The sequence below is a fragment of the Cervus elaphus genome, chromosome 1 (assembly GCF_910594005.1).
Source record: "Cervus elaphus chromosome 1, mCerEla1.1, whole genome shotgun sequence".
Taxonomy (NCBI): Eukaryota; Metazoa; Chordata; class Mammalia; order Artiodactyla; family Cervidae; genus Cervus; species Cervus elaphus.
Window position 1 is genome coordinate 93,618,630 of NC_057815.1, and position 11,927 is coordinate 93,630,556.

Here is an 11,927-nt window from a genome sequence, read left to right on the forward strand (position 1 = left end):
CTAATGGAGGAAGGGCATGTGAGGCGAGACAAGTAAATTAGTAAACCTCTCTTGGCTTCAATTTGCTTCTGTAAAATGGGAGGAATAGGGCTTCCAGGTGGCTCCGTGGTAAAGAATTGGCTTGTCAATGCAGGAGGCACAGGTTCAATCTCTGGGTCAGGAAGATCCCTTGGAGAAGGGAATGGCTACCCACTCCAGTATTCTTGCCTGGGAAATCCCACGGACAGAGAAGCCTGGTGGGCTGCAGTCCATGGGGTTGCAAAAGAGCTGGACATGATTTAATAACTAAACAACAGCAACCAAATGGGGTTAATGATAATGGAACCACCAGCTTAGTACATGACGAAATCAGCTGAAACAAAGATGCTTGACAGATAATATTAATAAAAGCTTCAAGTAATGTAAATATATGTATCAGATGTATAGATCTAGAGCTTTGGGATCTACCCATATGATTTTCTATTGAAATTTAATAAAAGATGCTTACCCTTCTAGTTTCAAATGGCTCCTCAAGTCTTGAGACATAAAAAGAAACCTTTCCTTCATGTTCAAGAAAAGCTATGAGTCATGAAGATACTTTATAAAATAAGAGCAAATAAAGAATAATTTCAAAGTTTCTGGCTTAATTTTTGTGCCAAAAAAAGAAATAGTTTGTGAGTTATCATTATCTCTTTTTCTAGGTGTTTCCTCTTGCTGATTTTGGAAAATTAATAGAAAATTCAACCCTGATTCTTAAACTTCCCCAACTCTCCCTGCCACACATGTATCTAAGTATATCTGTTCCTTACTGGCTGGACCACAGGTTATGCAAAAATAAGGTTTCTGACATGAAGGTCATATGAAAAAATCAATTTCATCCAAGTAACTTATCTGAATAATCTTTAAAAATTAATAATAAGACACTGGAAGAATATACCCTACAATAAATAAACTAGGGGCTTATTGTTGATATTCTTCCCATTGGCTATTCTGAAACTTGAGTATGAATATACAAGTTTTGCAAAGTATTTTAAAAAGTTGTCAAAATGCCTATTTTCTAGGCCGTTTTTGTCAATAATCTGCAAAATTTGCTAATTTACTTTCACAATTTGCAGCATGTATAATCCTTCCTATATATATTTATAAATCATCACTTTCTTGGTATCATGAACAGCCTAAGTTACTCTCTTCTTCATCAGACTCCTCATGGCATTTTTCACCTCTGTGTTTCTCACTGTGTAAATAATAGGGTTTAACATGGGTGTGAGGATTGCAAAGAACATAGCCACCCACTTGTCCACAGGGTAAGTGGCCACAGGACGCATGTAGGTGAACACACAAGGCACAAAAAAGAGCACCACTACTGTAAAGTGGGCGCCACATGTAGAGAGGGCTCTGCGCCGTCCTTCAGAGCCATGGGATTTCAGGGAGCTCAGGACGGCTATGTAGGAGATGAGCAGCAGGGAAAAAATGAGCAAGCACATGCCCCCACTGTTGGCTGCCACCACCACTCCCAGCCTGTAGGTGTCGCTGCAGGCAAGTTCCAACAGTGAGAAGAAATCACACCTGAAGTGGTCAATGACATTGGGACCACAGGTCAAGTCCATGGTGAAAAGAATCTGCACTGAGGCGTGCAGGATCCCCCCGATCCAGGCCACCACCACCAGGAGCCGGCAGAGCCCCTGGCGCATGACGGTCGTGTAGTGCAGAGGCTTGCAGATGGCCACGTAGCGGTCATAGGCCATGACGGTGAGGACAATGATCTCTGATGCTGCCAGGAAGTGCTCCAAAAAGATCTGAGTCAGGCATCCTCGCCAGAAGATGGTTCTCCTCTGGGACAGCAGGTCAATGATCAATTTAGGCGTGGTGACTGAGGTGAAGGAGGCATCTAATAAAGCCAAGTAAGTGAGAAAGAAGTACATGGGAGCAGAAAGTGTAGGGCTGAGGGAGACGGTGATGACAATGAGCAGATTGGACAGAACAGTGAATAAAAAAATGAACAGAAAGACAATGAAGAGTATTTTCTGCAAGTGTGGATTCTGTGTGAGTCCCAGGAGAACAAATGCAGTCACATTGTTGGGAGGCCTGAGGACATCCATTCAGCAAGGAACGGCTTCCTGGGGCCTGACTTACCTACAAAGGAACAAAGAATCATACTCGTTAATCAACAAAGAATTGTGTTCTGACTTTTACAACAAAATAGTACAATCACTGTAACTGTGGAGTATGCCCTTGACACTTTGTCCCAGTACTTGTTTCATTTTTTTCTTATTTCCTCCATAAAGCTTTCCATCTCTTCAGATACCTAGCACCAGTCACCTGTAAACCATCTGTAGGGCAAATTTGATGTGTGATTTACTGAAAAAACTCTGGACTGTCTACTCGAGATCTGAATTCTCCTTCCTGTTCTGACCCCATTGGACTTTGCTGCATCATCTCAGTTCTTCAGGCCCTTCACTGTGTCCGTGAGATTACAAATCGTAATTCTCAGATGCATTTTATAGGCTGAGAACTGCTGTACACACATAAGAGTTATTCCCTTTTCCGTGATGGAATTTCAGTTTGACATCTCGACTCCTAACTTTGGAAAGAAAAAACATGATCAAGAAATCAGGGAGTTTAGGGAAATAGATCGAAGTCCTTGGTGAAACATCCTCTCTGGTACCTATCAGAACACATCAACTACTCAGCTGTGTTTCCTCACTGTCCCACTAGAGTGCGTGGAATAATGTCCGCAGTGCCTGAAACCGATCAGGTGATGAGTAAACGTTTGGTATTACATTGTCATTCTCCAAAAAAGTAAAGATATGCTTGCTTCACTGAAGCATAAACTCAACAGAAGTTCTGATGCCCTTGTCCTCCAGCCCTGTCGATCTATAATCTCTCTACTGTATGAGAAATTGGAAGGGAAGCTGCACTCCAGTTTAAGAGTTTCTGTATCATGCATCGAACCTGAACTAAAATAAATAAACTAATTAATAAAAAAAAAAAGAGTTTCTGAACACTCTCCAGAATAAGCATGAAAATATTTAAATGTCTCTAGAAAAGTGCATGTTATGGATCATTTTACTTTAAAGATAATTTGTGTATATGTTAATTGATTATTTTATTTTTCAAAATTCTGCTCCACATATAACTTAATATACATATTCTGCATATTCATTGCTTCAGTGTGTGTGTGTGTGTGTGTGTGTGTGTGTTAGTTGCTCAGTTGTGTCCGACTCTTTGCAACCCCACGGACTGTAACCTGCCAGACCTCAGGCTCCTCTGTCCATGATAGTCTCCAGGAAAGAATACTAAAGTGAGTCATCATCTCCTTCTCCAGGGGATCTTGCCAAACCAGGGATTGAACCCAGGTCTCCTGCATTGCAAGCAGATTCTTTACCAATTGAGCCACCAGAGAAACCCACAACTTCAGTAGTTTGGGTTAAAAAACCCCACAACTTCAGTAGTTAAAAAAAAAAAAGAAAAACTCAATTCATATAGGTGTTCAACACACAAAGATCTTTCAAGTAAAGGAAATACTTACTTTCAAGTTCTGTAAATAAAAATTTAATATGAAGAACAGGAATAATTTGCTAGAGAGACAGGTAATGCACCATGCATATAAGTGTATATGCACCGACTACCACAAACACATAAAATCCATTACTTGCTATTTATTCCTACAAGTTCACTCAGTCAACAAAAGTTTACTGGACATTTACTATGTATATTAATGTATGCTTATTCATACAAAGTCATAAATGGTGTTGCTATTAAATGCCCTTAGTTCCTGACCTACCATTACCAAAGACCAGCGGCTCACCCATCCACAGCAGGAATGACCTTCCCAGTCCTTTATGTCTCTGCTCCATGCATTCTCACGCCGTCTTCTACCATCTTCCAACAGCATCCATCATTCCTGGTTACAAGACAGTGCATGACTAACAGAACAAGAAATTTGCAGTTTTAAATTTGCCAAGGAGAAGAGAAATAGATGCAATTAAATATATTTCATAAAGCATATCTTTTCAAAGATAAATGAATAAAAAACTGTATTTTTAATTATCTAAGATGAAACATTTATGCATATGTGGAAACAAAGTGCCCCGTTGTCACAGCATTTCCTCTTTCTTTAGCGGGATCCCCCAGCAGATAATGAAGAGGATAGTGTAAATAAAGTAAGAATTAAACACAGTTTATGAAAGTGTTTTAGAAACAACTATAAAAAAATGTAAATTACTTTTTTTTTCATTTTTTCTTTGGCTCTGCGATACTTATTTTAGGAATAAACCCTAATGTAAAATATTTTTAAAAGAGAAAAATCACTATGTACAAATTTGTCCAATACTATTAATAAGAACTGTGGAAAATTTAGAAACAGCATGGAATGTTCAACACTGGGGAATAAGATAATTAAAATTCCTTTTAATTCTACATCTCTTTGAACAACATATAGTACATCTTTTTGAATAATATATACTTTTTAAGAGTGATGCTTTTAAAAATTGTGCAATGTCATAAAAATTCTAAAGTTGTAATATTAAGTGAAGGAAATTTTGGATGCATATTTGACTTGCAAATTTATTCTAACATATGTAATTGCAGCTAATTATATTATTAATTCAACTAATTTAAATATATGAAAGGAGAAAGTGTTAGTCACTCCATCATGTCCAACTCTTTGCAACCCCATGAACTGTAGCCTTCCAGGCTCTTCTTCCCATGGAATTCTCCAGGCAAGAATACTGGAATGGGTAGCCATTCCCTTCTGCAGGGGATGTTCCCTACTCAGGCATCGCACTCACGTCTCCTCCATTGGCAGGCAGATTCTTTACCATCTGAACACCAGGGAAGCACATTTAAGTGTATATCAATAAGAAATAAATGACCCCAAAATATCCTTAGTTCTAAATTGGTAGTACTATAGCTGAGTCTACCTTGTTATTTTATATGCTGAAGAAGGGGTTTAAATCTAAGGTAAGTTTGGATGAGGGTTGATTGTATGATTTGTAATATGTATTTAAACCTGAGAATGTATGATTATATGATTTCTAAAATAATAATCTCACCTATGAAAGTGTCTGACATACCTCCATGGCTAGGCCCCAGGCAGCTGTTAGTTGCTCAGGAAAGAAGTAAAACCCATAAGATAAAAATGTCAACTAACTCAGCTGCAGTAAGTGTCTCTTGATTTATAAGTCGTAACTTTGTAGAAGTCCTAAAAGCACTACCATATATCCTATTTGTTGGCAAAATCTATGAAATTTCTTCGCTGTGACTAATTGGAACTCATGGGTATTTCCCTATCATTAACAGGTCTTGCCAGAAAACCAATTATTTCAAATAAGGCGACATCAGAGAGGAAATTTTACAGTGTTCCTCTCTAATTTTAAACTTCATCCATAAGTCAATATGAAAACAAAACATCATTTCAAAAGAGAAAAAGTTGATCACTTATAGACTTGGATTGTGTGTGTGTGTGTGTGTGTGTGTGTGTGTTCAGTGGTGTCCGAGTCTTTGTGATCCCCATGGACTATAGCCTGCCAGGGACCAAAACTGTATCGCTTGCATCTCCTTCATTGTCAGGCAAATTCTTTACTACAGGGTCACCTGGGAAGCCATAAACTGGATATTTGATAATAAACGAGCTTAAATGTGGAGTCTGAATATTTGATACCATATAAATTAAACACTTAGATGTGTGTTTTATTTTTAATTTTTATTTTGATATTTTATTTTTAATTGATCTACTGTCATGTTAATCACAATTTATAAATATTGTTTCCATATGTATGTTAAGTGATAATTATGAACCTCTTTGTAATATTAGCACTTCATAATAGAAAAAGTTTATAATACTTCCTCAAAATGTTTATTGTGCCAATTCTGTAATTAGATTAACATGTTTATGATGACAGTAATTCCATTCTTCAGTTATATTAAAAAATGGTAAAATGCATTTTACATTTAAATTTAGTCCTATAATATCTTTATGGAATATTAAAAATGAGCAATGACGTACACAGTTTATAACAAGGAAGCATGAAAAAGTGAATAGGGACACCATTTACCAAGGGAAGGTGAAGAATCACATCATTAAATCCTGGGTCAGGACTTTTGTCTTTAAATTATGTTTTACAACTAAACAGGCATGACATGTTTATGCTACCACCAACTTTAAGACTCTTTGCAATTATCTATGAAAAGAAATAAATACCGAAGTTTGAAATTATTTTGTAAGTACATTGAGTTCAATTCAACTGAATTCAATGTATTGATATTCCTATATAGTTAGCTACACTTACTCAAAACATTCAAATATGCTTTCCTTAAAAAGAAACATAAATTGGACATAACTGTGGATGGGTTCTGGAGAATATAATCACTGTGAGCAGCATGCATCATGAAGGAAAAGTGATTATGAGAACTGAGACCATGTGACTAAATCTATTAATAGTTTGGCTGGATATTTTATTATTATGGTTCTGCAATAATATTTGTGAAGGCAGATGCCAAAAACAGTTTGAATGAGGATTTGAACCTATTTAAAGAACCATGATAAATATGGATTTTGCTGAAATATTATGAAAGTATCTTGAACTCTTCTTTTAGCTCTGAAATTAAAGCGTGAGATTAGAGAATTAGCATGTACTGAAAAAGTCATCATTCTCAACCTCATAAGAGACTGAAATCTACTCACTATGGTCCATTAAGGGGTCACCCAGTTTCCACTTAAATAGCTAACATACTGGGCAAAGAGATTGCCTTAGAACCCCTATGTCTGTTTAGCCCAGCTCCAAAAGCCCTAGAGAAGCATAAAAGGGAAAGAGAGAGGAAAGTGAAAGTGCTAGACACTCAGGCATGTCTGATCCTTTACAGTCCCATGAACTGTAGTCCCCAGGCTGCTCTATTTATGGAATTCTCCAGGCAAAAATACTGAAGTGGGTTACCATTCCCTTTTCCAGGGGATTTTCCTGACCCAGGGAGCAAACTCAGGTCTCCCACACTGCAAGCAGACTCTTTACCATCTGAGTCACGTGGAATAAGGTCTAAATCAGTGACGATTGCCCATGAAAATAATTTTTCAAAAGAAGAGTTTTTGGAGCTATACCAGAAAAGTTTGTCTCCAGAATACAAATCCAAAAACAGTGGTTTAAAACCCTGGAGAGACAGCAACACAGATTCTCAAACTTGAAGGGTAAACTAGAATGAAAACAAAAAATGTTATGTATGGATCAAATCATAGTTCATCAGAAAATAGTTGAGGTATGTTTTGATGTTTGATAGTTTCAGGGACTAATTTTACAAAACCCAATACCTGCCAGAATAATCTTATGGGCAACGTCATGCATTTCAGTAGATAGAGAAACATGTTCTCAAAACGCTGAAGCACTCACGACAGAGCTCACGTTGTACTGTTGTTCGGTGGTCACTAAGTCGTGTCTGACTCTTTGTGACCCCATGCTGTTAGCCCAAACCGAAATCCTTTGATCCCAGAAGGGCATCTAGGTTGTTTACCAGAAGTTGAAAAGTTCTGGGCTGTGGTTTCATAAATCTTTCAATGTTTCTTCAAATTGAAGTAGAAGCAAATATGACAATATGCAAATATGACAATATTTGCTGAGCACCGAAGAATTGATGCTTTTGAACTGTGGTGTTGGAGAGGACTCTTGAGAGTCCCTCAGACTGCAAGGAGATCCAACCAGTCCATCCTAAAGGAGATCAGTCCTGGGTGTTCACTGGAAGGACTGATGCTGAAGCTGAAACTCCAGTACTTTGGGCACCTGACGCGAAGCCAAAGAGCTGACTCATTGGAAAAGACCCAGATGCTGGGAAAGATTGAGGGCAGGAGGAGAAGGGGAGGACAGAGGATAAGGTGGTTGGATGGTATCACCAACTCGATGGACATGAGTTTGGGTAAACTCCGGGAGTTGGTGACGGACAGGGAGGCCTGGCGTGCTGCAGTTCATGGGGTCGCAAAGACTCGGACACGACTTAGCGACTGAACCGAACTGAACTGAACTGAATGTCATTTTTTAGCTCTCATCCTCCAGCCCTTGGCAATCAACATTCTTCTCTCTGCATCTGAGTTTGTTTTTGTTTTCTTTTTTTAGTTTCACATATAAGTGAGATCATAGAGTATTTGTTTTTCTATTTCTGCTTATTTCACTTGGCATAGTGCCATTAAAGTTACTTTACGTTTTCACAAATTTCAGAATTCCCTTCTTTTATATTGCTAAATGAAAGTCTTTTTATATATATATATGTGTGTGTATATATACACACACATGTATATATATCATATTTCTTTTATCCATTCTTTTTTTTTTTTTTTTTTGAGGGATGGCAAGAATATTGGAGTGAGTTTCCATTCCCTTCTCCAGGAAAAGCTTCCCCACTCAGAGACTGAACCCGGGTGTCCCGCATTGTAGGCAGACACTTTACCATCTGAGCCACCGGGGAAGTCTATATATAAATATATACATATATTTATGTCTCATATTTCTTTTATCCGTTCATCTTTCAATGCTCACTTAGTTGTCTCCAGATCTTGGCTATTGTGAATAATGCTGCAGTGAACAGGGGAGTAGAGATGACCTTTCAGATTCCTGATTTCATATTCTTGAATATATACTCAAAAGCACGATTGCATAATACAATGGTTTTGTTTTTAATTGCCTGAAAAACCTCCCTAATGTTCACTGTAGTGACTGAAAAAATTATATTCCCATTAATAGTATAGTTCCATTTTTCTCTACATCCTCACCAAACATTTTTGTCTCATATAGATCTCATATGGCCATCCTAACAGATGAAAGGCGATCTCCTTTTGTGTTATGAGTGGCATGTCTCTGGTGATTAGTGATGTTGAGCACCTTCTCATGTTCCTGTGACCATTCTTATATTTTCATTGGAGAAATATCTACTCAGTTCCCTTCCCATTTATTTTTTTTTTATTATTTTTTCCATTTATTTTTATTAGTAGGAGGCTAATTACTTTACAATATTGTAGTGGTTTTTGCCATATATTGACATGAATCAGCCATGGATTTACATGTGTTCTCCATCCCGATCCCCCCTCCCACCGCCCTCCCCACCCCATCCTTCTGGGTCTTCCCAGTGCACCAGCCCCGAGCACTTGTCTCATGCATCCAACCTGGGCTGGTGATCTGTTTCACCCTTGATAATATACATGTTTCGATGCTGTTCTCTCAAAACATCCCACCCCGCTTCGATTCCTGGGTCAGGAAGATCCCTGGAGAAGGGTTAAGCTTCCCACTCCAGTATTCTTGGGCTTCCTTTGTGACTCAGGTGGTAAAGAATCCACCTGCAAGCCAGGAGACCTGGGTTCAATCCCAGGGTCAGGAAGATCCCCTGGAGAAGGGAAAGCATAAGCATATTCAGCAATGACATGTTAAACATGTTTTTATGGAAATTTTCAAACTTTACAAAATGACCCTAAAGTTCAGAGGATAAGGGAAATGTGAGAGAGGAGATGGAGAAGAGGAGAAGGTGCCCCAGAACGGAACATCTTAGATGGTGCAAAACATCACCTACTAAGTAGAAACTTCTCAAGCTATGTGAAACAAATCATTATGTTGACAGACTATTTTACCTCTTTAGGGAAAATAGACTTATGTCTTTGCCCATGACAAATGAAAGTAAATTCTAGATGGATTAAAATATAAAGTGTTTTTGGACTTTCCTGGTGGCTCAGCTGGTAAAGAATCTGTCTGCAATGCGGGAAAGATCTGGGTTCAATTCCTGAGTTGGGAAGATCTGCTGGAGAAGGGAACAGCTACCCACTCCAGTATTCTGGCCTGGAGAATTCTGTGGGCTACATTCCACGGGGTCACAAAGAGTCAGACATGACTTTCACTTTCATAATGTGTTTTTAAAAGTTATTTTCAAAAAAGTGGTTAAAGTGTATGAAATCACTTGAAGGAAATGGAATTTTTCAAAAGTAATATGGTAATAGAAATGTAAAAGCAAAAAATATTAAAATAGCACATTTATTTTAAAATACTCATAACAGTTGGAAAATTAAGATTTGGTTTTATTCTACATAAAATTTCATTCCTTTAGATTATTTTTATAAACATGGCCTTGTTATTAAATTTAAATCTTTGAAACATTCTTCTTCAATCTTAAGATGTTAAGCAGCAGAAACAAAGTGATGTATAAATAATCTTGCAGATAGAATAATTGTATCTATACTTCAAATATTAATAAGTATGTGTGTGGAGGAATTTATATTTTTAATTATTTTTTCTGAAATCTGTAATGTAATAGACCCTATTAATTCTGAAAAATATTGCATTATTTTAGAGAGAAATATGGTAAAATCTTCCCCTAATCTAATAAATTAACAGTGTTAACTATATAGCTTAACTCATCACATAGAACATAAATCTATAGTCTCAAAGAAACATTTTTTACCCCAAAACTATATGTACTTCCCCCAAGAAATCATGGAAATCATAAAAATGCATTTCAAACAAATATGTATTTTGAACTAGGAAATTTTGAAAATATTAAAGTATATTTTGATCATTCAAATTAAAGATGTTTTCCATCATACCCAAGTTATTTAGCCTGAGAAGATACTACAGTTAAAAAATCACACATTGGTTTCCTGAGAAGAGCAATTTTTCATTGAAAATAGGTGACATATTTCCCTACGGCCTCATTTTCGTCTTCTGTTCCAGAGCTTTTTCATGGCATTTTGCATCTCTCCATTTCTCAGCGTATAGATCAGAGGGTTCAACATAGGGGTGACGATGGTGTAAAACACTGCCAAGGATTTGTCAATGGGTAAAGTGGAAGGAGGTCTCACATACAGAAAAATACAGGGCACGAAGAAGAGGACCACCACAGTGATGTGGGAGCCACAGGTGGACAAGGCTTTGCGCCTCCCTTCCTGACTGAGATCCTTCAGGAAGTGCAGGATGACCCCATAGGAGATGAGTAAGAGTGTGAAGAGGACCACGCAGATGGCCCCATCATTAGCCAGCACCGTGAAGCCAATAACACGGACGTCAGTGCAGGCCAGTTTTAACAAGGGGTACATGTCACATCCGAAGTGGTCAATGACATTGGGACCACAGAAGGGGAGATTGTAAACAAAGAGAATATGAACGATAGCATGTAAAAACCCACCAGTCCAGGCTAACAGCAGTAACAGAACACATACCCGTTGATTCATTACTGTCATATAATACAAAGGTTTGCAGATGGCCACGTAGCGGTCATAGGCCATGACCACCAGGAGTAAAATCTCAGCACCACCAAATAAATGCTCTGTAAAAAGTTGGATCATGCATGCTTGGAATGAAATGATTTTTTTCGCACAGAATAAGTCTATAATCATATTTGGGGTGACTGTAGTAGAATAAACAGCATCCATAAATGATAAGTTGCCAAGAAAGAAGTACATAGGGATGTCAAGCGTTGGGCTGGACACCACAGTCAGGACAATGAGGAGATTGCCCACCATGGTCACGATGTAGATGAGCAAGAAGATGACAAATAATATCTTCTGACCCTGGGGGCTCTGAGTGAGCCCCAAGAGGACAAACTCAGTTACATTGTTCCTTTGTTCCATAGGTCTTTCTGCATCTTTTATTTCAGAGTTCAGGACAACATTTCCTATCAATATAATTCTTATGACTGACTTCCTGACGTGTCATGATAATTTGTTCATTCATTCAACAAATGAGCAGTATGGTTCTTATACTTTCAGATATTATTAATAAGATCAAGGCTTATTAAAACATCATCATTAATCTCAATCTTGCACACCAATTGAGAGGCAATTAATTAGAGACATTTGTGGGAAAAGGATACGTCATTAAATAAATGAGGTGTCACTATTAGCTTTCCATCTGGAAGCTAATTGTTGTACATATAGCTAATATCTATTAAAAATTTAAAAATTGATTAAAAGTTTAATAAAAATGTAA

The 11,927-nt window shown here is 37.7% G+C and overlaps 2 protein-coding genes across 2 annotated transcripts; both read right to left on the reverse strand.

Moving 5' to 3' along the window:
* Nucleotides 1-1,142: 1,142 nt before the first annotated feature.
* Nucleotides 1,143-2,078, reverse strand: LOC122700426 (olfactory receptor 140-like). Its single transcript, XM_043913323.1, has one exon. It carries the CDS (start codon nucleotides 2,076-2,078, stop codon nucleotides 1,155-1,157), a length of 924 nt encoding a protein of 307 aa, XP_043769258.1. The 3' UTR covers nucleotides 1,143-1,154.
* Nucleotides 2,079-10,651: 8,573 nt separating this feature from the next.
* Nucleotides 10,652-11,569, reverse strand: LOC122700448 (olfactory receptor 4A47-like). The gene has a single exon (XM_043913357.1). The coding sequence runs from the start codon at nucleotides 11,567-11,569 to the stop codon at nucleotides 10,652-10,654; it is 918 nt and encodes a 305-aa protein (XP_043769292.1).
* Between the last annotated feature and the right edge of the window lie 358 nt (nucleotides 11,570-11,927).